The 13,370-nt window shown below is 36.0% G+C and overlaps 1 protein-coding gene across 1 annotated transcript in view; it reads left to right on the top strand.

The window, feature by feature from the left end:
* ccbe1 (collagen and calcium binding EGF domains 1) overlaps positions 1–10,481 on the top strand; it is a 110,844-nt gene extending 100,363 nt beyond the window's left edge. Inside the window, exons 9-11 of the mRNA XM_036587708.1 lie at positions 1,259–1,294; positions 4,988–5,023; positions 9,144–10,481. Of these exons, the coding sequence (XP_036443601.1) occupies positions 1,259–1,294; positions 4,988–5,023; positions 9,144–9,389 (318 nt within the window). The 3' untranslated portion in view covers positions 9,390–10,481. The remainder of the gene's footprint in view (positions 1–1,258; positions 1,295–4,987; positions 5,024–9,143) is intronic.
* Positions 10,482–13,370: the final 2,889 nt, after the last annotated feature.

Genomic DNA, 13,370 nt, shown 5'->3' with positions numbered 1-13,370 from the left:
TACTGAACTAAAATACCTGCATTATATAGCATTTCTAACCTTATACAAATAAGTACCACATTTCCCCTCAATGCTAATCCAGATCTAGTCGCATACATTCTACATACAGTACTGGGAGATATGTACACAAAAAATAGCAGATATTGACTCTGGCCTGCAGTTCTCATATCAGTGCATCCTCAGTTTCGACTTTGATACATCACAGTTATTATTTACCACATCAGGGAAAAATGAAGTGTATGTCGCTGTTGTCGGAACAAAACCTCGTATCTCCAAAATGGTCACTTTACAAGAGTAGGAAAAACATACTTTACCTTTAATGTAAGTCAATGGAACCAGACTTTTTTCCAAGTAATTCTGGGCCATTTATTTTGGTCCATTCTTCATGAAATTTACTCACAATGTAAAGAGCAACAGGCATTTTTAAATAACGTCCAAAACTGAAAATTGGAGATACAAGGTTTTGTTCCGACAGCAGCGATATCTTAGCAACCAAACGAGTCGGAGCAAAATCTTATTTAATTTGCTAGGTCATAATTAACAGTCAGTGTCCATACCTGAATATTACTATTATTAATGGCTAATCATGTGTGTCTCATTTCATTGTTAAAGGGCCCACATCATGGACAACTGAATTTACCTCACTTTTTAAAAATAAACTTTGATGTACCATGTAAACATTGTTTCACTTCCTACTCCATACAGTCCATATATGAACACTAAGCTGCAAAAACAGCCTGTTTTAAATTCATTGTTTTTGTGATGTCATGAAAAGCAGCACTTTTTCACTATTCAGTCTACAGCAGTTTAGCTTCACCCATCCATTTATTCATTCATTCATTCATTCATATATTAATGTTATAAGTGTGTCATCCTGGACTGCATTTTGGATGAGGTTCAATGCAAGGCAGCCAATCAGAGCAGAGATCATTTACATATATCAGTCTTAAAGGCACAGTAGGAAAAACAGCCTGTTTAGGGGGTAAAGAGAGGCTAAAAAAATGGCATGTGAAAAGGATTTCTGGCTGTTTTTGGTACCTAAATCCAAATAAGTGTAATTATGATTACAAGAAAAATGTGAGATATGGGCCCTTTTAAGTATGCACACCATTATTTTGTGATGTTCTAAGAATGTATTGATTCATCATGCTGTAAGAATTATTTCAAATATTTAAATATGCTTATTAAAGTTAATATTAAATGGTCTTTCATGTGGATTAAGTATTCAACATGTGTATGTTTTTGTTTTGTTCTGCAGGGTCCTCCCGGTGCTCCAGGCAGAGATGGCATGAAGGTACAGTGTGTTTTCAGTGTTTCCAGCACCTCTAACCCCTCTCCTCTGCAGCCTTCCAGCCCCCCGGGCTGTTTTCCTCTAACGGAATGCAAAACATTCCCGAAAGCTGGATGAAGATGTTTAAAATCCATTCAGAGCTATCAGTAATGAAATAAACCTTTGCGACAGAGAGAGCCAAAAGAAAAAAAACAAAGCGAAAATGTTTCTCTACGGGTGAACGGGGATGAATTAACGGCCCCTGCGGCGCAGTCTCTGAACACTCTGATTGCATCCCTGCAATGGTAAATATGATTCATTGATTACACCGTGGAATATCGACAGACAAAACACAGAATTCTTCAGTTTGTCAGGCTGATTCTTGTTGCAGCTATGTTTGCATCATATTTATTTGGATGACTCACTGCAAAAACAGACAAGTACACAAAATAGCACATCAATAAGCTATTCTGGCAGTTTGTGCTGCCATAGATCCATGTGTTATGTAAGCTTAAGCCACATTTGCTTTGAATAACCTCTTATAAACCTACAATATGTGGCCTAAATTGGCCTTGTGAAGCTGAGTATTGGATCTAATCCAAGAAGCAATATGTTAGATTGCCTATAGTTGGCTGCAGAATCCTCTTGGATGAGACTGCAGCATTAAACTAGATTAAATTAATGGTTTTAAATCTCAGTCAAGTGAATCTCTCAAGTGTAGCTTCTAAAATTGTGTTTGCTCACCATGAAGTTTGTGTATGCATCAGTTTAAGGTCAACATAGAGAAACAGAAAGACTTCAAGTAGTCAGTTATAGTGCAAGTATTTTACAAATCTGTTCCAGATAAAAAATAGAATAACACTGAATAAGTAAAAAATATGAGGATGATTGCAGATAACATGCTTAAAAATATAATTTTTAAAGTGCCAGAAATTATCCAGAACCCCTTTTGGTTCCTTAAAGCAGCAGTTCTCAAGCTGGCGGTTCTCAAACACTATATCTAAAGATGGTGAATTAAACATTATTAAAATTGAGTATACATGTCACCCAATCACAATTTGTGGGCACAGATTTTTCCAAATTTCTGTATAATTTAGTATTTGAGCTGTAAAAGACTTTGAAAGTGGTTTAATGTGAACACTTTATAATACCTTTTATTAACTGACCATTAATAGCTGTGAACAGTGTCTGCAGCAAATGGACAAGAATTGTGATGTTCTCATCAGTTTTTCAAAGTACTGAACTCTGTTTTCTTTACCATGGTCAAGTACTGTTATGACCAGCTAGGTAAGTAGCCTATAAGAACTAGCACAGCTCAGCTAAGTTCTCAGGAGAAACTATAGAGCAGGCTAAAGCTGTGTTTGCATGTATCTGTGTAAACACTGGCATGGGGACAGCATCCGCTGAAAATTGGCAATGATCTAAGGAGAGCTTTGTCTGTCTCTTTGTTTTAAGGGTAAAAAAGTCATAATAATACAAGAAATGACCACCTTGCATTTTGTATTTTGTTTGTTGGCAATTTGTTTTTAAATGTTGAGAAATCACCAGAACCTCCTGTAGCTTCACTCCTGCTTAGATATGTGAGTGTGAAGAACCTTTTTAATACTTAAAGAACACAGTGTAAAGGTTCTACACTAATATTCTATACAGGTTAAAGCTTTTTCATACACTCTTTAAAAAGGTGCTTTTCCAAAGGTTCTTTAATAAATAAGAAAATGGTTCTGTATAGAACTACGAACTTTTTGAAAATGGTTCCATATGGCACCAGAAAAGGTTATTCTATTATTATGATATCAAGCTTGTAAGTAAAGAAGAACCTATATAGGTGCTATATAGAACCTTTTTCAAAAAGTTTCTATATGGAACCATCCGCAGCACAGTCTCCGTCAATCTGAAGAACACTTTCATGATGCAAAGAACCCTTTACTCATGCAAAGGGTTCTTTGACTGTTCATGGTTCTATATAGAACTATTTTTTTTCACTAACGCACCTTTGAAGAAGCATATTTTTAAAGAGTGTAGAACTGTATGTCCAAGCCAAGAACCATTTAGAAACCTTTATATTTAGAGGGGAATTCCACAGAGAGAGGAAGTAGTGGAGAAAATGATTCTATATAGAACCATGAACGCTCAAGGAACACTTTGCATTTGCATCATGAAAGCATTTTTCAGATCGATAAAGAATATAGAATTCTATATAGAACCATAGAACCTTGAAAAGGGTTCCATATAGCAGTATATTTAGATAGTATATTTAGATATATTTAGAGGGGAATTCCACAGAATTTTCTAACTTTTTACATAATTCAGTTGTTAAGATGTAAGAAAAGTCATTCTGTGTGTTTCAATGTGAAATCTGACATTCTAGAAAACTTAATCAGAATTGTTCACAGTGGTGGTGATAGGAACCAGACATCCAGAGCATGTAATGCCTGAAAAAGCTACATCATGGAAAGTTTTTACTTGAAATTGTTACAAATATATTGTCTGATATCTGAGACCTGAGACATTGTTTTACGTGTTTTTTATCCAGAATTACATGCAAAATAAAGTAGGCAAAATAGTTCCCAAAGAAAACCTATTTTTTCAGATTTTACCGTCATTAACATTAAAGATGCTTAGAATGCACATTCAGGTTCATTAATCATCCTGAATAATGACAAAATTACTATATTTGTGCTGTAGCCATTGTGACCTCTGGTTCGTATCACCACCACTGTAAAGAAATCAGAGTCAGTGAGTTTCTCTACAATGTGCAATTTCCCATCAAACCACTCTGAAAGATTTGTTTACATCTCAACCACTGAATAATACAGAAATTTGGAAAAATTGGTGGAATTCCCCTTTGAGAGTACGCTATTGCTGTTAGTAGAGGTGTATTTGCACACACACCTTTTGGACCTTGTTTGTAGGTTCAGCTCTTCTGTTATGTTTTTTGAGCTTCTCAGGCACAGATCAGAAACATCTGGCACAGCTTACTAGCGCTGGATGACCTTTTGACCTTCCTTAATCCTTGCACTGGGGTCAGTGTCTGCCCGGCTACATCATGTGTGGCGCTTTATCGTCATACCTCGAGCCAAATGAGCTAGAGATCAGCTCCAAATGGGCCGAGCAACCAGCACTAGCATAACATTTACACAAACTCCACTATCAATGAACTCCTATTTTCAGTTTTTCAGAGCAGTGAAAGATGAACGATATGGCACAGAACAGAACATGGCACTGCTTTAATGATACATGATATGAATATGATATTTAATCTGTTTGAAGTTTGTAAACAAGTTGGAACAGAATGTTCCAGCAAAACAGCAGCATCACATTTAAAATCAATGTTTTTTTGTATAAATTGTTCTCTGGAAATCTAAATATGATGATTTATCATTCAAGCAGATGGTCAGTGTTCTAGCAGTACTGATGACGCCCAGATATGCTCAGAAAAGCGCATTGTGACATATTTTATCACAATAATGATGCCATATTGTCAGATTGCCCACTCCTAAAAGCCGCACGCTGATCTGGAGAACACTGTGCAGTGTAAAACTGGAGCGAGAGTGAAACGTGGAGGGCAGTGTGGGTTTGGAAGTGAGAGTACGCGGCTTGTTTTTTCACGTGTGATCGTGTTACTGGGAGATAACAGAGTAATAACTGTCCTGTAAGGCTTCTCATGGTTTCTTCACTGTAATCCCGCTAACGCAAATATTTGTTTGGATTCTCCAGGGGGAGAGAGGGGCTCCTGGACCTTCCGGACCACCAGTAAGAAGCTCTAATCATGCCACTTCTTCTCATGGTGTCTCTGTCTTTCCTTCACACTGTCTCTCTCCTGTCTCTTTTCTAATCTGTACACTGCCCATCAAAAGTTTGGGGACTTTTTTTTTCAGATTTTCCAAACAGTGTTTTATTTTCACTGTTACTTTTCAATTAGGATAGAAAAATTAACATAACAGTTAGAGGAGCACCTAACGTGGGGAAAAATGTAACACAGCTTTTTTATGGAGTTCAAGTAGAACATGCTTTTAGTCACACTAGTTAAAATAATCATCTGCAAATTTTCACAACAGTCAGACAGATATTACTCCAGATTTACAGTGAAGATGTTTTTGTATCATAAAAGTACCTTTTTCATTTGAACTGGTTTTTTATTACAATTATTGAGTTGCTGACTGAGTAATGTTAATATCTTTCTGTTGGTACCTGTAATATAGTTTACAGTAAGAGCCAGAAAGGCTAAAGTACGGCCTCCACAAGGTGAGGTTGGTTTAACACAGTATTACAACACAGTATCACAGTATTAAGCCCCCCCCCCAAAGTAAACAATGAGAGAAGTCCACATCCCCCTTATAAAAATTTAAGCTTTTTTAAATATTATTTGTTTGTTCATAGATTTACATACAAATAGACAATATAGTTGTATGCAAAAGTTTAAACACCCTGGTTTAACCACATTTATTTTTTTTCCTCAACAAAAACACAATAAGACAATATTCTGCAAATGTTCGAGCACAAATTCCATCTATTTTCTGATTTTAACATATTAGAAAAAATAGACATAAAACATAAAATGTGGCCTGGGCAAAACTTTTGCCACCTCATATATATATATATGTATCTATATATATATATATATATATTTTTTTTTTCCCCCAATGGGTTAAGAGAAGTGTATTCTCTGTAGAGCAGGGGTGTCCAAACTTTTTTCAAAGAGGGATAGATAAGACCAAGACAAAAGAACTGAGGGCCAAAATATTATTCACAACTGATTCAAAAATGTTAAGTTTTCAAAATATGAAAATTCAAACCATGTAGAGCAATGAGTTGAAATGAGCGTCTAGTTGGCGATCTGTTGTGAGAATTTGGTGATAACCCCTTAAACACGTATAAATCTGCCACCAGAGGAGTCCCGAAACAACGCATGCATGTTAAGAGTTTACTGTGAGATACTGTGTCTCTTATCACTGTATAAAAGATGCACAAGGCTTTTTTTTACTGATTGCTCATTCAGAACAATCTAGATTGGTAGGTGCTTATAACAAATTACTGATTTATTTTTTCAGAGCAACAACAAAACGTGACTGTGTTAAGTACGTTCATATTCGTATTTACTTGTTCAAAAATATGATAAATAAAAATCAGTGAATGTTCTGTTTTGTTAAATCATGTTCTATTCAGAAATCACTTTATTAAACAAATGGAGCAGATTAAACAGCATTAATAGCTACAATTTTGTTCGGCCTTAAAGGGTTGAACTTTAGCTAACTTAGTTACCACAGTGTGGCGCCCTGTCTGTGGGCCGTATTTGGCCCTGGGGCCGGACTCTGGACACCCCTGCTGTAGCGAATGTGTGAACTGATTTTCTCTTTAAAAATCAACAAAACATAATTTGACCAGGCCACTTTTACACATGACTGCACATCTAATCTAAATAAATTATATTTAAATTTTATCACGCTGATATTTGCTGTACTCTGTGGCCACTGTATGGCACAGCCTCTTTTCCTTAGTCATGCAGATATCTTAATGTATTTACATTAGAAAGCTCGTCTGGTTCATCAGATTGTATCGAATTAATTTCCTTTGCATCATTTTACCATTTTACTTTCCGGTGGATGCTACAACTAGCCCCTCATTCTGTTACTATTAACCCCCCTATGGGGCACTTTGTAGTGTTTACAAACACTGATCAAGCGTTTGATCAAGACAATGTTCATGTTTTTATTTAGCAGCTCATCCCTATTGGCTAATATATTGAACTGTCGTCCTCTGTGTGAAGTGCAGGTTTTTCCTAAATAAGAATTTGAATGTTTTCTTTTCCAAACTACTGTAAAAAGCACTTTGCAGCTGTCAAATGAAAACTTTTTTGCATAATTACTTACAAAATTTCATAATGAATAGATGAACAGAAATGGCCCAAAATTACTTGGAAAAAAAATTTTTACATTAACTTTCAGAAGTTATTATTCTGGACATACGAGGTTTTGTTCATACATTGATGACTTATTGAAACTCTTTTGGCCCCAAGCTGGTTTAAAAACCTGAAAGGTTTGAGTACTCGCACCACAACAAGAGGATCAAATAGGTGGGCTTCAGCTTTATTCCCAAGCTAGAACTTTTATCAGTTGTTCTTTCAGTTTTCAGCTTTTGCAAAAGATGCCAAAACATAAACATCTATCAAAATTCTTTTGCCAGGCACTGAATGCCTGTCTGTCTGTTTTGCGTAGTGTTTTTCCCTCTCATGGTAATGGATCATGCTCTCTTTGCTTGAACTGCATCTTGCGATGCTGTTGACAGTGAGTTCTAAGAGCTTAATCCACTGTACCTGATCCTTACAGCCTTCCTGCTGCTGAATGCAAGAAACAGAGCAGAAAGTGAGTTATGGGAATTCTGTCCCGGCACTCAGAAGGAACAGGTTATGACTCTTTTTAAGGCCGCATGCATGTGACCCCCAGGGGAAAGAATGCCTGCTGAGAGCCGTCACGATCAAACCCTGAATCTGTCAGCAAGGCGGATCCTGCGTGTGAGCTGGCAGTAATGGGGGCTGCTACATGCTCACTGGGGACGGTTCTAGATAGACTCCTCCAGCAGCTCCTCTCCAGTTTGACATGGCCAGAGCATGACCTGTCAGGGTTAGTCATAGGGTCAGTCATGGGTGAAGTTCTGAATGTTTTTATTATCATTAATAATAATAATAATGGTAATAATAATAACAGTAGTAATACTACTCATAGTAATAGTAGTGACCTTATGTGCAGCTGCTCTAGAGTGTTCCATTCTATTGGTTTTCTGTGGAGATTATAAAAGCTGTGTGTGCTCAGTTGGGGCACCTTAAAATCTGGATACTTATCAACATGTTGTGTAATTGACAAACAAAATATTACTAAATTTATTTCATTATTCTGTCATTATTGTCAATAAAATGTAGATCGGTTTGTGTTGGGTCATTAATGACTAGAAGCAGTTGGAGAAACACTCATGCATTCAAGGGTTAAAATGAAGTTGTAGTCCCATAAAATATGATGTATTTTTATTATGAAAATTGGGAGAAATAAAGTGGTCAAAGATACATTTTGATAGCATAAATCCAGTCTGATTGCAGATACATGTATAACATTCTGAATATAAATATGAATTAATACAGTATATTCATGTAAAATATAAACCTGTGCAACTTCACAACTTTCAAATAATTTACATGACCTTGACTGAGGAGCATTAAGAATGTGGAGCATTAAGAATGAATCTGTAATAAAAGTAGCACCAAGAATGCTAAAGAGGTTATATTAAAATTTGTATCCAGAATGAAATTATAACAAATATTAAAAATCAAAAAACAAAGTTACAATGAAATTAATATGCATAAGGAAGCTCTGATCAATTTAATATCCAGAGTGAAGTTCTAATAAAATCAATATCCATAGATTTATATTAAAAGACATATCCAGAAAAAGCGACAATCAAATTAATATCCAAAATGAAGCTATAATCATATTCACTAATATTTCAAAAGGGGTGATGAAATTTCTTGACAGATAACTTGACAAGAAAAGACTGTAAATAGATAATTACAATATATATTTATCACTTAATGTAACTTCCTCCTGTACCCAACATATTTTTTTAAAATATTATCTCTATTATTATTTATATTATGTATTTTTTACATTATATATATTTACATTGTACTAGATAAAACGTAAAGTATTTAGTTTTTGTCTCTAGGTAATAATATTTAAATCTACATTGATTATTGTAATTATTTTACATAAAAAAACAAAAATTATTAACATAAGTATTTCCAAACTTACAAACAGTAGTGTATATGTGTCATATACACATATATACAGTGCTCTGACGTGACATGACGTGTTGTGTTGTTTAGGGCCCTCCAGGATCCTTTGACTTTCTGTTGCTGCTGATGGCCGACATCCGTAACGACATTGCAGAGCTGCAGAGTAAAGTGTTCGGCAGGCAGATGCATTCCCCCGGCGAGGAGTTCCTCAACAACGCCGATTTCTGGAAGGACAGTCAGGACAGCCTGGACTTTGGCTCCGGAGAGGACTACAAATCCCAGAGTCCTCCCCGAAGGAAGCGGAAACCATCCAGCACTTTAACTGATCCTGATTAGATTATCCAATGGTGCGGTCAGACAGTCCTCATAAAGTCAGAAAGTTGTCATGTCACAGGTTTTTGAAACTCATTACTGGAGCAATACATACAGTAAATAAACCAGGTGGTCAAGTTATCACATTAACAGTGTCTGCTAGGATGGAGCAGTGGCAGCTACCTCCACAGTGGTTGACCTTTAGCCCTTTTCTGTAAGACTTTTTAAACACTTCACATTGTTTAGTTGAGCTGAATGCTTATCTGTATCAAATAAACATTTAAGCCAGTCAAGTTTTAAACACGTCGATGTAAAGAAAGTAATGTTTATTTCCAAAAGTGATCAGCAACATTTAGATTTCAAACAGTGTTGGTTTATGTGATGTTACCGTCAAGTTCCCCCAATTTGTTCATGAATAGGAGACCAGCTCAACTAAAGACTGACATGTTTTTTAAAAAGTGTCACAGAAAAGTGTCTAAAACCTAAACAATTTGGACAGAAGGCCTTTAGACGCCGAGCGCGATTTATTCAGATGCCAGTAAGTTCATTTGAACGTGCGTATAACTGATGACATCTTGCACGTCAGATGCTTTTTTGGACATCACACTGTTAACAACAGTTTATCAGTTCAACCTAAAAGATTTTCTTTCTGTGTTAACAAGCAATTTAACTGGTTTTACTCAACTCATATACAGTCATATGTACAAGTCTGTGCGCCCCTGGGCAAATGACACATTTTGCTGATTTTCTAAGTGAACATAAGTGAACACGTCCTCTACAGAGGACACACTTTTGCACATTTTAATGCACAATCACTGTTGCTGAATTGAACATATTGAGAAAAAATAGAACAGGGGTGTCCAATCTTATCCGCAAAGGGCTGGTGTGGCTGTAGATTTGAAAAAGTTTGAAGACTAAGACCAGCTGTTTAAACAAGCCACGCCGGCCCTTTGTGGAAAACATTGGACACCCCTGAAATAGAACAAAACATGCAGGCTGTGCTAAATTTACTGCACATTTTATCAAAATAAATAGAAACGATGCTGTAAAATGTGCAGAAAAAATGTCATATTTACACTCTCAGAAAAAAAAATTATGAAACTGTTACTAGGGCAGGACCCCTCTTGTCACATCTCAGTACCTTTAGTCAGGGAACATAATTGTATCATAATTGAAATGATATTTTCTAAGTTGTACTGATTCCACACACCCCGTCTCGTCTCCAGGCTTCTTATTTTATTGCTCTGTTTTAAAACGTAATTATGTAATGAAAAGGTACAAAATACGTACTTTACACCTGGGAAAATGTATTTAAGGTTCACAATCAGACCTTAAAACCACTGTTGTACCTTTGAGGGAACATTTACACTGTTTGTACCTTGATGAACAAGAAATGTTCCTGCACAGAACCTTTATTTCTAACGGTGTAGGTGTGTTCTCTGTGTTCACTTCTTGTCAGTTTAAAGTCAACCAGGCAATACTTCAAATGAATATTATGAATATAACTGAGCAATATTCCACATTAATTCACACCACAAAAAATCAGTTTCTGCCCTGCTACACTGTTTTATTCCTCTACTGTTTCTGTAAGACATTCTGCCTGTGTGAACGTTTAAAATTGTGTTGGGTGCAGGGTGCACATACTTTTGTTGTGCGAAAATCATGTCTAAATATTTCACATTTTCGGATAGTTTATTTGCATTGCATGCACTGTGTGTAATGGCCTTTACTGTGTATTGTGTGGCCACGATATCAGAGAATGTTCTGGCTAGTGATGTGCAAACGGTTAAACTCGACTTTTTTCTCCCCCATTCAAGTGCAACTTCAGACATTCATGAGGTTATGAGGACTGTCTGATCACGCCAACAGCATCACATCAATACCTGTTTTTCAGAAAGAAATGAACTGACTATAAGTGAGAAAATGGTATAGATCAGTTTTCCAGCTCCGGTCTATGAAACCTTCAAAGGTCTGGAAACGCTGGTCTAAATATCACAGAATGGATTTTATTTAACTTCATACTCTTAAAAAAAGACATGAATGTATTTCTTTGTATGAAATTCTATTTTTTTAATATAAAAGATGTACATATTTATCATTACTGTATTTCAAATGAGTCTTTTGTCATACAAATTACCGCAATAGACGTCTTAAATGACAAACTTTTGTAATCTCGGGATAACAAGATAATTTAACTCTAGTTCAAGATAACAATCCAGAAAAATTATAACTACATCACGGCCTCCCCAAACTTTCGTAGATATGAGGTTATTGTTTGACTGCAATATGTTGTTTTGGACGCTGGTAAATGTTGGTCAACTAACATGACCATGCTGGGTAACCAGCTAAACCAGCACCAGACCAGCATAAACCAGCTTAGACCAACATGCAAAATTGGATAACACAAAGTCATACAGTGACTGAAACCACATAAGCAAGTCAAAAGTAAGTCTATGCGTGAAGGTTTTGACATACAGTTAACATAATAGTAATTGGAGGAATATAAGCTTCCATGACTTGCTAACCTGGTAGCAAAACTAAAGAAGCAAACTTCAGAAACCAGTCTCAGCTGATCAAGGGGAAAGGGGTATTATTTTTCATTTAACTTGACTGTTGCATGATGTTGCCTCAGGGCAACAAACTTATTTTCCTTACTTTACAATGACATGATACGTATTTACTGCTCATGAAGGGTTTAATTACTAAGGGAAGAGTTTGAACACACCAATAAAAAGCTTGTACTTGGTCACATTAGAATCTTTTGGATATTTAGAAATATTTCTTGGGGATGGTGCAGCTTTTGAACGACACACGTTACTGCACCAGACAATGTCCCTCAGAAAAAAACATAATTTTTAATCAGTTCCAAAATACAATTCACATCTATTAGAGTGTAAAATTAATTTACATTCACAACTATATAAACAACTTGTAGAAACTGTTCAAATATGTTTGTTGCCTAGAAGCAACATTGTGGAGTGGATTTAGCTAGTCGTAAACAAAGCGTCACAGTTGCAAACAAAACAGCCACGTGAGGAAACAGTGCAGTCATTATATATTTTCTCCATTTGGAATTATGTTTTATTTAGAATAATTTTGAGATTTTTATTTATTTAAGAAACTGGAAAGCAAATTTTATCATTTTTATATTTAAGGACGTGTAGACATAAAAAATCGTATTTCTTGACACTATTTTTTTCCATTCTCACACAATGTTGCTTCAAGGCAACATACCCCAAAAATATCAAATTTTTTTGTTTTGTTTTGTATATTAATAATCATCAATGAAACATTTTTTAAACATTGCTCTCATAATGCATGCAATAGAGGGTTAATATTATTTCAGAGTCAAGCTAATGGAAGAGGACAGAAGAGGGTGAATAATATCGTGCGGCTGCTTTCGCCCGGCCTTCTGAGAGAACGTCTGGAGCTACACCCGATGACGAGGAGCTTTGATGTTTGGGTGTGGAGTGTGAGGGTGGTCCCCCGAGTCCAGACACTCCTAAAACGTCTTCATGTTTTCATTTGAGACATACTTTCTCTCACACTATCCTGTCTCTTTCTCTCTGTCTCTTTCTTTATGCATATTCTGTGGTTGCCTATTCAGTATGTCCAGTATGATCTTGTATGGACCACACCAGCCTGCACCCCTTGCACTGACCCAGAGTATTAACAGTATGTCAGTTCAAAAACCAGATAAAAGAAACAAACATTTTGGTCCATCCTTTTATGTTCACATGTGGAAACTATAGGTAAGGAATAGCGTGTCAAGGTTTAGGAGCACCATCATACCATAAGGCAGGTTATCATTCATATTATATTCCAGAATAGCAGCATTTTTTTATTCAATATTTAATGCTGTACCCACACAATATAACAGTCCGTAAGAGAAGGTTTAAGCCACTACTGAAGCCACTGATATAGAAACAGAGAGCCATGAAAGGGCAATTCCACCAATTTTTCAAAATTCCTGCATAAAAGATGTAAACAAAGTCATTCAGAGTG

The sequence above is a fragment of the Colossoma macropomum genome, unplaced genomic scaffold (assembly GCF_904425465.1).
Source record: "Colossoma macropomum unplaced genomic scaffold, Colossoma_macropomum, whole genome shotgun sequence".
Classification (NCBI taxonomy): domain Eukaryota; kingdom Metazoa; phylum Chordata; class Actinopteri; order Characiformes; family Serrasalmidae; genus Colossoma; species Colossoma macropomum.
The sequence above is the reverse complement of the archived record's forward strand: the minus strand, read 5'-3'. Positions and strand labels throughout refer to the sequence as shown.